General features: G+C 39.6%; 1 protein-coding gene across 2 annotated transcripts in view; it reads right to left on the bottom strand.

Moving 5' to 3' along the window:
* Positions 1–990: 990 nt before the first annotated feature.
* Positions 991–13,205, bottom strand: part of LOC124395645 (AT-rich interactive domain-containing protein 3B-like) — a 61,843-nt gene continuing 49,628 nt past the window's right edge. For both annotated transcript variants that reach the window (XM_046864338.1, XM_046864340.1), the window contains exons 5-9: positions 4,121–4,304; positions 2,974–3,236; positions 2,574–2,852; positions 1,785–1,874; positions 991–1,491 (exon numbers count right to left, since the gene is read on the bottom strand). In XM_046864338.1, coding sequence (XP_046720294.1) covers positions 1,328–1,491; positions 1,785–1,874; positions 2,574–2,852; positions 2,974–3,236; positions 4,121–4,304 — 980 coding nt within the window. In that variant the 3' untranslated portion in view covers positions 991–1,327. The remainder of the gene's footprint in view (positions 1,492–1,784; positions 1,875–2,573; positions 2,853–2,973; positions 3,237–4,120; positions 4,305–13,205) is intronic.

The raw sequence follows: 13,205 nt of genomic DNA, 5'->3' as shown, positions 1-13,205 counted from the left end.
CAAAAAAAAATTTACTAGCACTAAACACACCCTAGAAGCACAACATGACGAGATTTAGACTCTCTACACTATTAAAACAAACTCTAATATATTCCAGGATCTCGTCAGAGGAAGGTTCGACAGCATCCGGGCTGCTATTTGGTCGCTCAGGGCCCTGATGCCTCCTTGTGTGATTGTCCTAACGCATATAGTGACCATGAGCTATACACGAGCTCGGAGCTGAGCTGGGTTCCTGCCCTACTGATAAAACCCAACAAAATAAAACGAAACTTCGGAAATCCACAGCTGAGTGACGATGAGGTAGGTTGTGAAGTCGAAGAAAAAAAAAAGCTCCCAAACTGTTAAAGGTCCAGCCTGAAATGAAAAGCCTGCCCGAGGCTACAGACTGGAGGAGATCTGATGTGAAGCATTACACAGAAATACTGCACTGAATCCTGAGAACACCACACATTTACTGTACACACTTTATATATATATATATCACCGTTTGAGCTATTTATCGGTACCATTCATCACAAGATTTTGTCAAATAAAACGGCAAACCTTTCAGAAATCCTGTTAAAATTTGATTTAAATTCACAAATTTTCCAAATCGTCTTAGATTAGTTAATATTTTCAAGGATATTCGATTTCGAAACACAATGCACGATTCGAAAAAATTCCTGAACAGCAACAAATGCGTGTCACAAAATTGTTCTCGTGAAATCGTTCATATTTCACATTTAGAAACAGTGCCCCCTGCTGGACATCAATATATTAACTACTGACTACGAACGGTTACGCAGACGATCGCGTAAATAGTGACCGAGATCTGAAAGCCCAGCGATGAGGCAGCTAGCGATGAAAATTCATTCAGCTACAGTATTTCCTACAGCTTCTGAGGTAAGGATATTGTTGTGGATTGCTTGATCTGAGGTAAGTAAAAAGAGGGGGGAAAAAAGAGAGTAAAAGAAAAAAATATAATAATAAAAAATATCCAAAAATCAGAAGACGAACAAAATAGCACTTTTTTTCTTCTAAATAAAACTCTTCAAGTCCTGTAATGAACACCTGTCAGTGGATTTTGGCTGAATGTCCTGATTGTGTTTAGCGTTATTTATTTTGCACAGTGTTTGTGTGCTTATATGTGTGTGTATATGTGTGTGTGTGTGTGTGTGTGTGTGTGTTAAATATGTCTGAAGATGTATAGACAGCTAAAGCTGACAAGAAGTAAATGAGGTACTGGTTGTGTAACAGTCTGTTTTTTTTTCAAAGCAAGGCGTGTAGCGACCGTGCCGAGGCCTGGACGAGGAGGTCGGAGCCTGGGCAGTGGAGAACCCATCCTCCGCTATGGTGAGCCGCTGGTAGACGGCTCGGCCGAGCTGGGGCCTTTTGAGGAAGAGGAGGAGGGGCTGTGGCTCGGGAAGACGAAGGTGGTGTTGGGTGGCACGGACGATGAGCTGGCTGCAGAAGACACCGCCACTGAAGCAGGCTTCTGAGCAAAGAGACTTCCTGTGAGGGAGAAGGAGGATGCGGTGAGGGTTAAATAATACAAGGAATCTGATTATTAGACCAGGAGAGGAGGGATACATCGAGATGTAGATTGCATCGGCCTCAGTTAGGGATATGGACATCTCTACTATAATCTATAATTTACTATAATATGTTTCATCACTAGAGGGCAGTGTTCAGCTTTCACGCTTTAATATTAGACCTTTATGACATGAGCACATGATCGTAATCGATCGATAATACAATAACACATTGAAATGAAATGAAACGAAACAGAGATGTGTGCGGTGTACCTGAGTAGACGACACCGTTGACCTCTACAGATACACTGATGCTGGCAGACCCTGTGGAGGAAATGCTCAAGGCCAGGTCATGCTTATCATCTGCAGAAACACAAAAGCAGACACAAGCTGTTAAAACCCACACCATGACTCTTCATGCTGTTCACTCAGTCACTTTATCCTCCTGTCATAATGAAATTAAAAAATTTAAGGGAATGGATCATCAACCTCATTTTTTGATGACACTTCGGTGCTTGGGGAAGTACAGCTCAGCTTTATCTACTACTGAATGAGCTGAACGATGGCAATACCCTGCTGAGATGGTATCAGGAAGAAACTTTGAGAGGAACCAGACTCAAAAGATCCACAGAACCCATCCTGGGTGGAACCATCATTTTTTTCTCATCCAAATGTATTTGCATTTGCCTCACACTACTATACTTCTACATACATTATATCAGCATATTATATTTTTATATTATAGAATATATTTTATCGGTATTATATCTTATTTTTATATTGAAGAATAATATATTTTTATAAATATAAACCGGCATTTGATATTTTTATATTATTCAATATATTTGTATAAATATATTATATCAGCATATAATATTATTATATAATATAATATATATTTTTTTATTTGTTATATTGGCTTGATATCTGCACATTATATTTTTTCAAAAAACTTTTCTCAATAAAGAACAACAAGGTGCTGTGGTTATAACTGATTGAATCGTCTGAGTGCACTGGACTCTACACATGTCTGTATTTCTGTTCCTCATTGTTAAAACTGACCTTTTGGTGTCAGACCCATGCGCAGGTTCATGGGCATTTGAGACGCCATGGCGAGCAGGTTGTGCTGAAATGCCTGCTGCATGAGTCTCTGCTGCTCCTCGGCCAGACGTGCCATCTTCCTCTCGGGCCCCTCAGAGGCTCCGAGTCCTGTTCCAGTCTCCAACTTTTCCCTCAGCTGCTCCAGCGTGGCTGCCCGAGCCAGTCCTGCCACCTGCTGCTGACCCAGAGCCAGCGCCATGGCCGGGCCACGAGCTGCCAGCAGAGATGAAGAGGCGTCTTCTAAAAGAGAGAGAAAGAAAAAGATAGAAGACGTGATTGATTTGAAAGTAATATCACATACCTTTCGCTCTCTCTCTCTCATCGTATTAAATGCGTTTTCCTCTCTCCTCAATCCTCTTACCCAGAGCCTTGAGTGAGTGTGCTGATGCCCCCTGCAGACCGTTTAGTGCCACTGCAGCTCCAGCACCCAATGCTGCCAGGTGCATTTTGGGTGGGGAGAGGATGTGAGAAGCGGAGCTGGGGGAGGAGCTAAAGCGAAACAGGCTGCTGCTGTAGCTGGGGCGACGCCCCTCACGCCGGTTGCTGTCGATGGCGGCCTGCAGCTCGCTGGGAGAGCTCAGGCTTTTGCGTACACACTCGTACGGGTACAGATACTTCATGTACCTGAGAAAAGATAAAGCAAACCCACACAGAGCTCGTCATTACAGACATCTTTCAACACTGCAACGAATAAATACTGATAATATACTGAGGCCAGATTTAATAAAATACTTGCTACGTAATATATCCCACCCAACAGGTGGTACCATGATGAAGAGATAATCAGTGTTATTCACTCTATTATTCGGTGTATATAACACGGAGTATACAGGTGTTTAGGATTTTTCTAGCGTCAAGCTCAAACGATTTAGTACAAAAATTGGTAAATACGACGAGTTAATAATAAAAAAAAAAAAAAAAACGGTCCTTAAGAATATTTCAGTCTGTGTACTTCTTAATTCTGATTGGTCAGAAGGTCCAGAAATTTTTTCACATAACCGACGTCAAATTGAAGTGGTATAAAAGGAATAAAACATTATTTTATGATGTTGCAGGACAATAATCCTAATAAAAATAACTCCACTTTTCATTAGGCAGGATTAAATTTAGAGTATTTTCCAACAACGAGTCTTTAATTTCTTTCCATTTATAATTCCAGGACTATTCACACACAGCAATCTGAGAATAAAACCATCAGCTTTCCAATAACCAGATCAGGAAAATTACAGATCTTAGTTACTAAAAAACAAAAACAAACAAAACAACCCAGAAGTGCTTAATTAAATATATATATATCTCAGCACTTCAGTCCTTCATCCAAGGTGAACTCTGACCCAAACCAAATCAATAAATCCATCGTGTCAATACACTTCTTCACTGGCTGCACAGTTTCACTGGATGTAAATGAAAAGAGGAGTGTGACAGAAGGTAAGGTGAAAGCAGAGACAGGAACACATCAGGATGGTAATCTGAAGCTATCTTCTGTGTGTGTGTGTGTTTTCTCTCACTGTGTGCGGAGTGTGAAGGCAGCGCTGGTGATGGAGGTGGGTAAATTGAGGCCCTTGGTGATTTCTCTCCATATCTTCTTGTTGATGACCTCCACCAGGCCTCCTTTCTCGGTCACCAGCTTGTAGAGCATGTAGAGATCAAGCACCTGCTTGGCCATGATGGGGATTCGGTTCACTGGGGTTCCTGCATGTGCACACATACATACACTTTAGTCATCAGTAAAATCCCACGGTCGTGGGTTATAAATTCTGGTTAGATATCAGAAACATGTTTAAGATAAAGACAGAAAGCAAGAATAAGGAGAGCATGATAAATCACATCGCATTGTTCCGAGTTTTGGTCTGAATTTTCATGGATTTACTTTCTCTACTTTTGGTTCTGAATTTGTATCACAACGTATTTCATGGTGTTTGATCGGAAGCTTTTGAATTGTATTTTCAACTGTTTTGGAGAAACATTTGTGTGATTTCCTTTGGTATATCGTCTAAAATTAGCTTGAAGTGTGTGTGTGTGTGTGTGTGTGTGTTGTATTAACTGAATCCAAATGATTAAAAATGCCAAATAAACAACATCAGCTCATTTCTAATCCATATGGTCATTCCATACACTTTACTTAATTCCTTTGCGTGTAAACTATGCGTGAGAAAAGCCTTTTAGTGCCCTATGTCCTCAGTAAAGCCAAGATCTAAAGCCCTGAGAGGAGCAAAGAGCAGAAGATACATATTTAACCACGCCAGCCTGACCTCAAACACGAGCCTTCGCAAACACGAGCGCAAACACACGCTAGACTTTAGAGAGTAATGCGCTGGCCTTGTCTGGACCTCATAGTGAGGGGATGGGCAGGAGTAGAGGTGAAAGGTGCACCACACACACACACACACACACACACACACACACACACACACACACACATTCCCCACGAACATGATCCATAGAGCCATGGATTAAACAGGAAGTAAGCAACTCCACTAATCCCCAGGCCACAGGAGGGCACACATGGAGAAAGAAAGAGTGCTGTAATGGACATTATTTGAAGGATTGTTAATGGTTAAACACACACACACCACACACACACCCGAACACCCTCTCTGTCTTTTAAAAGGCATGTGGGTGTGGCCGTGTGTGTGTGTGTGGTGTAATACTACGTCTAATCTAATCCCATAGCCCTTGGGTATGTTTCAGCCTCAGACAGACGAGTCATTAACGTCTCCCCTAAAGCAACACGATCATCTCCGAAGCTTAAAGCTGATCTGGCTAACGTCTTCATTTAGTCACGCCTCTGCCCACATCGCCTTTTATTCGAGGCACACGTGCACGATAATATTCACTTATATACCACTATTCTGAGTCATCAGATCAGATGAAGCATCGTACAGTCTGATGAACAAAACCACAGACAGAGAAATAAAGCTCAATGTCCTTTACATATTCAATAAAAAGTAAAAAGGCCGACACCTCACAGCAAGTCAACAGCACCCTGAATAAAAATAAAAACAGCCATAGTTAGGTATCAGTGGAGCAAGTATCAGCCCACACATCAGATAAACCAGTCTCAGCCAGTCTGGGAGCTTATACGAGTACTAAATACTAAACCTCAATAATAAGCTCTATACATAGCATCATAAAGAGTAGGGATGGGCCCTATAGAGGAGATATGGAATAGCTGTTACGAAACAACGCGTATCACAACACAGATTGTGAATCCTGACAATCCGGATGATCAACCTGCAGAACACCTGAGAAGATATGAATGTCAACACGCCACTATACAGGGAGGTAATCTGACCACCTAATATTTACAAAAACAATTATATATATATCTCCAAAAGTATTGGGTCACCTGGCCATAAGCACAGTATGTAATTTTAGAGCAATGCATTCCACATTTAGTCCAAATTTTCTCTTATAATTCCCTCCACTCTTCTGGGAAGATGTTCCACTAGATTTTGGAGTGTGTTTTGGATATTTGTGATCATCAGCCATATATATATATATATATATATATATATATATATATATATATATATATATATATACACACACACATATACACACACACACATATGTACTAATGTACTTCTGAAGGGACAATCCTATAGAAATGAAACTTGTGGGCTCGATGTCTCTAGCGTCACCAGTACTTCAGCCGGGGTTTTAGGGTTAAAATATTATGACTTTATTCTCGTAACTTTGACTTTTGTCCCAAAATATTACATCGAAGTTAATCTCATAATCGTACTTTTTTCTTACGTGACACCAAAACACCATCGCAACAACCTTATCAAAAGCAGATCTAATGTTAAAGATGATAGACATACACTATACATACGAAATACACACCCGACTTTTCCAGCCATATGTGGTTCTTCCACAAACTGTTACCACAAACTTGGAGGTGCGCAGTTGTTTCCCCTTAACTTAAACTAGGAGACCCAAACCTGTTAGAGTCTGACTATGTACAAAAGTCCAGCTCCATTAAGTTTACATGGGTTGGAGTGAAAGATCTTGTACTAGAGAGCTCTGATCTCAACCTTATTAAACACCTTTGGGATGAAAGTTCAACTCAAGTTTCCTCACCTCACCTACATCAGTACCTGATTTTACTTACACCCTTGTGGCTTAATGAATCTGACACAAATCTCCACAAACACACTCTAAAATCTAGTGGAACATCTTACCAGAAGTGTGGAGGTTCTTATAACAAGAAATAGGAACTAAATGTTAAATGTGATGTTTAAAAAGAAGCACATACAGATCATATGGGTTAGGTGTCCACAAACTTATGTCCATATAAAGTATGTTTACAGATCTTGGATACAGCTGTTTTGAGGCCAATCCAAATCACTTATTGTAGAGGAACGCCTGAAATTCAATATTTGCTCCAGAAGGAATACCATGATGTCATTTATCTTAATAACTGTGCATACTGTAATGTTGCAAATCCATTCTATTGATATTACAAATATCTCTATAGAGTCGCATTGATTTTTTTATTTTTTTTATTAAACTGCCTTTTCCTTCACCTCCTCCTGATGTCTTCAGAGAGTCAGGTCATCCAGTAGTACGATTCATGTTTTAGTGTCCTCTAAACTGTCACATCCTGAACGACTTATTAAGGAAAAATTATTTTATGGAGCAAAAAGGTGCATTTTTTTTTTTTTTACAAAATACGGTCATGTTGCTTCTGATCTCTGTATTCATTATATGATATTTTTATGTTGGATATATATATTTAGATAGATAGATTTTGGAGTCTGATGTTTGCTCATTCATCCATAAGGATGTTAAAAAGTCAGGTACTGATGTAGGGGAGGAGGTGAGGAGGCTTAGGGTGCAGTCAGTGTTCACATTCATACCAAAGGTGTTCAACAGGGTTGAAGGTCAGAGCTCTATAAGCACAATGTATGTAAAGAATATCTTCATGGAGCTGGCTCTAACATTGTGGTAACAGTTTCGGGGGGGAAAAAAATGAAAGAAGTAAGAAGTATGTGTGTATTTCATCATCATCATCATCATCACAGAAGCAGCTGTTCACACACACACACACACACACACACACACACACACACACACACACACACACACACACACACACGCGCATCTTTAATGATGTTCTGGCCATCGAACCCACATCAAGCACAGGGGTCAGATGGCAGCTTTGGAGTATTGACAATCAAATTAGAGTGAGGGTCAGCAGGAAACTGTTTTCACACACACACACACACACACACACACACACACACACACACACAAGCTTGAAAAACATAAGACAAAGAATCAACAAAGGGCTTTTTACAGGCCACTACAACATCATAATCATCATCACTATACACTATCGATCCACAGCATTCAGCTCCACTGATCTGGGATCATCACTGCATGTGCAGATTTCTAATAAAGTGTTTTATTTCGCATACAATACAGCAATTTACAACTACAGACTATTAGTATTTTATGCGTAAAATGTTTTCATTTAAACTAGTGGCATATTATGCCATCTGGCATCCTGATGTTGGAAAAAATTAGTTTTATCTACACGTTCAAGAAGATCGTTTACCTGCCCTATTTTTTACAAATAAACCTGTGATTCTGATCATTAATAGGTGCCTTTTCACTGAACAAAATGGAGTAATCAAAAGCTCAGTATAATGAGAAGTAAAATCATAGAATACAGACACTTACGATGATCAGGATTTTTTTTCCCGAATGATTGCAAACATCAGTAATAATCAATAAAAATCAATAATAATAATAATAAAGCATAAATAATTTCACTTAAAAAAATAAATAATTAAAAAATTAATCAAATAATGAGTCATTTTCGATTCGATTTACTCTGAGGAACCTGGCTGCATGTTAAGGATGAAAAATGCCTGAGCTATTATACACCATGGTATCAATATCACTCTGAGATTAAGTGTCCTGTCACGCCACTGAACGCTTTAATGGACACTCACTAAGCTGCAGCTCACCAAATGGTCAGACTGAAGCCTGAGCTTAGACACAAATGCACAGCAAATGCGTGTGAGACATTTGCTGTTGAACTGTGGACCCTGCAGCACGGATCTAACACTCCACCTCGGCCAAATGGCTGTGCGTAGCTGCTCTGAAGGACTCTCTAATTGGCCGCAGGCTCCCCCCAGCCCATCACGCCCTGCCCTGTTGATTTCACCCCTGAGACTGGCCGATCAGGAGCAAAGAGATTAATGGCACCAGGGGTCAGAGGTTATGCTGGTGGGAAACCCTGCGTTTGGGGCCCCATAGGAGGACGAATCACTCAGTAGGGAGAAAAGGGAGAAGAGAGGGTTTGAGATACAACTATTGAGACCAGGGCAGGAACAGTAAAGTGTTGAAAAAATATATAAAAACTGGACAAACTGGAATGGAGAAATAGAGGAGATAAATAATTATGCAGAAAAGAACGACATGCCTAAAAATGCGTACTTATTGTTTTATCAGCATGAGAATTGTCCATTTTTATACACAAGGTTGAGATTTAAAGAAAGTTTTATGACAGTTTTTCTTTCATCTTAATTTATCAGATAAAAAGGTTTAAATGCAGAGATATCAGTATCAACCTGTGTGTGTGTGTGTGTGTGTGTGTGTGTGTGTCTGTGAGAGAGAGAGAAAGAGATACATATCACCCATCACATGGCCTTGCCATTTATAGAGGAACACTTGTACAATGTAAGACATTAATAGCTTTTATAGCTGCTGCTCGGCTCGGATCGAGCGACGCTCAGGAGCAGGATGTTCTCAATGATCAGTTCGCAGCTGTTCACGTCGCAATCGTGAAGCCGCGACAAAGATAGAAAGTGGAGGTAAAGTGAAATACAGTGCGATCAGGCTGAACCTAATTGGAGCAGGCAGCTGCTGGACGTACAGGCCGCTATAATAAGTCTGCAGGGTTTGGGGAAAGCGTTCGCTGACGCCGGTGTGGTCAATGAAATATCGCTGATTTCACATTAGTGACATTCCTTAAATAATTAAAGCGCCGCCAGCGAGGTGACCGGGGGGAATTAATTTTTCAGTGAGCCTGCAACGCTGCCACTTTGGTGTGAAGTTTCAGCAGGCATCCTGCCCCTCCTCTACATCCATTTACTTACAACATAGAGAGAAAATGAGGGAGAGAAGGTAGAAAAGAAGAAGGAAGCGTTTAAAAAATGTGCATCGAATACAAGCTGGCATTTGTATTACCGTTCGTTGTTTTAAACATATTTGCATTAGTTAAAAAAATATTTATTATGTATTACTATTAGCGCATTCACTACACGTTCATTATTTAGAAAGAGACCAATACATTTCTCGAGCACGTTCTCTCAGCACCACTGCTGTTACTTCAGGTATATGACGTATCACAACACAACCTTAGTCACCTAGAATACAGATTAACATGGCAGAGGTAGAGCTGCGACTTTCTTTTTTTTTTTTTTTTTGCTACACAGGCAAATTAAATTTAATTGATAATTTGCTGTCTGTCTGAACCAGGAAATAAAAGTTTAACTATTTGCACCATATTAAATTGCAGAGCATCATATTTTTTCATTACATCGTATTAACATTGTGTTGAATCAAATTAAAATCACATACTTCACAAGTATTTTAAAGTATCGTATCATTGGCTATGCATTGAGATTTCATTGCCTCAGTTATGGAGATGCACATGCCTAATATTTATATATTAATATACTGATATATTTTATAACAGAAATAGAAGGAAAAAACAGTGTAGTGCTTTTAACATAAAATAACTTAAAATGGTGAACTTCATTTATCTAGAAAACTGTGGTGCAACACTTACTTTTGCCTCCAAAAATGAGATTATTTTCCCAAAACCGCACGTCCAGTAGTGTATTATTCCTTCATAAACATGCTATAAACTTACATCATAGCAGCTCTGAACTGTCATTCCCTCTCAAAGACCATGCTCTATTTCATTTCCTGCTTCTCTCCAGACACGTCCACCGTTACGATCTGTTTATGCAGAATTTGCGCTGTTGCTATAGTAATGATAGCATATCAAACCTGCAATTTGTCCTGACGCTGAATACTGTCTGAGCTGCTGCTAAATATATCAACATCATCTGAGCAATCAGATCCGAAAACTCGGCAGTGCTTGCTCTCAGAGTTTCAGATGTTAACGTCAGAGACATTCAAGGCCTGAGAAAAGACACCTTAAATGTTCATGATTTTGAGAAAGTGGAATCAATCACGGTGGTTAATCCTTACTATACATCTGTTCAACACGCAGAGTTTTTAGTGTGCAATGATATGGGTGAAGACCACAGGCTTCCTGAATCACTTAAACTACCTCTTACTTTTGTTTGTTTTATGTAGTTATTTGAAAAAAATAAAAAATAAAAAGAAAGAAAAGAAAGTGATGTCTGCAAAATTTATTCTGTGTTGATTTATTCATTAATAGAGATTTTTGTATGTCGCTCTGGATTTTGTCGTCATCTTAATCCTGAAGATGTAGATATGATGGGAATGTGGGAATGTCGAGTGATATGGGTTTTTCTCTGGCTGATATTAATATTTAGAAATCAGGGCAGCCGATGGCCGATATATGATGCTGATTTCTTTTGGGGTGTTTTGAGTGTTGGGCGGCTTTTATTACTATTTTTTTTTGTTTTTTAGTCAGACGACATCAAGCTGTTTGGTCAATAGCGAAAAAGAGAATCGGATTGGCTAATTAGCTTAGCGACTGAAGAAAATGTTTTCATTCTTGTTCTTGTCTTTCCAATGTATCGGATATGATCTGGAGGAAAAAAAAAAAGCTACACGGATCCAGCGGGTGGAAACATTGCAAGCTTTATATATATTTACAGTTCAATCGTTTACGGTTTCCCTGTTCGGATACCGAATACACACTACTGCCACCTCCTGGTATGAGAAAGTTATGTTCTCTCACGCAAGTGCCGATTGTAATCGCACGGTCAATAAATCACGATTAATCGGTCGACCTCTAATATAAAGGGCGTTTTTTTGGACGTTTCGATAAAACTGCGTGGACACGGATTTAGCTACATGTTTCACTAAAGTATTGCATCGCAGTACGTTATTTGGTTTCCACCAGAAGGTCTATTTATAATTCCAGCTGCTGTGTGTGTGTGTGTGTGTGTGTGTGTGTGTGTGTGTGTGTGTGTGTGTTCACTCCGTGCCAGCGTGGCTCCTTGTTAAACACTCTCCAGCACAGAAGTCTGGTTTAGCTTCAATGGCAGCACAGAGACATAAAAGGCATCAGTCAATGACAGAATAGAGCTGTGCTATCTATAGCCTGGCTAAATCCTCTCTCGCTCATACACACACCAACTTTTCTTCTGTTACAGGAAGCGTACAATACTGACACTCACATAACACCACGGCTTTACACATGAAACTTAGTTATAATTGATGAATTACGCACTCTGAGATCTGTTGTTTTAGGAAATGAATCAACTGTGAGCTGATAATAGCATCTCCGCTTCACTATCCTGCTCCGCTCCTGATTATTTTCCTGTAACAGCTTATTAATTTCGATCATTTCTTTAATGCTGCCACTGATTTCTACCTGCTCTTGCGAACAACCTTTTGCTAGATTTGCAGATTTTACAAAGCTGCTTTCTGATAAAGCTGGGAAATATCTATAAACTGGGTGATATGATATACGCTGGCATACATGAAGCAGATCAATGTATGTGAAAAATCTTTAATGTTCTTGATGCCAGGATGTGAAACTATCAGATAAAAGACTTCATGTGAAGCATGAAATGGTAAAAACTTGTCCCTGGCTGTGGAAATAACACCCATATACAGAAAGTAGTCTAAGTCTTTGGGTGTTTTGGGTATCACAGACAATATCCAAGACCCATTAAAGTGCATATCTCTGTAATATGATGATAAAATACAAAGACCACCATCATGTCAACTCAGTCATAATGCATGATTCTGAAATGTAGACTATATGGACAAAAGTTTGTGAACACCTGACCATATAATTGGTTTCATCCCATTCCACATTTAGACCCCATTTGCTGTTATAATGACCTCCACTCTTCTGGAAAGATGTACCACTAGATTTTGGAGTGCGTTTGTGAAGATTTTTGTGAGAATTCCTTTAGCCACATGGATATTAGCAAAGTCAGGTAGGCGAGGAGGCCTGGGGTGCAGTCAGCATTCCAGTTCATCCCAAAGGTGTTCCATAGGGTTGAAGGTCAGAGCTCTATAGCAGGAGATCTTTCACTACAATGTATGTAAAGAATATCTTCATGGAGCTGGCTTTGTACGCAAGGGAACAGGTTTGGGTCTTCAAGTTCAGGTGAAGAGAAAAACTGATGTCCGATACAATTGTGTGCCTCCAACTTTGTGGAAAAACAAAAAATTCTGGAAAATTCAGGTTTCCCAATCCTTTTGTCCATATTGCTGAAGAGCAATTCCAATCTCCTGATCTCTTACGAAGGTTTTGAATCTTTTGAAAATGGCAAAATGCTTGTTGATGTTGAATAAAATTAAATAAAAGTATTGAAATAAGGTTTATAAAAAAAAAATAATAATTATGTTGAAGGCAGATGCCTTGATGAACAACATCAGGAAGATATTTCTGAA

Source organism: Silurus meridionalis, chromosome 13, assembly GCF_014805685.1.
Source record: "Silurus meridionalis isolate SWU-2019-XX chromosome 13, ASM1480568v1, whole genome shotgun sequence".
NCBI classification, from domain to species: Eukaryota; Metazoa; Chordata; class Actinopteri; order Siluriformes; family Siluridae; genus Silurus; species Silurus meridionalis.
This window is presented reverse-complemented; position numbering and strand designations above follow the sequence as displayed.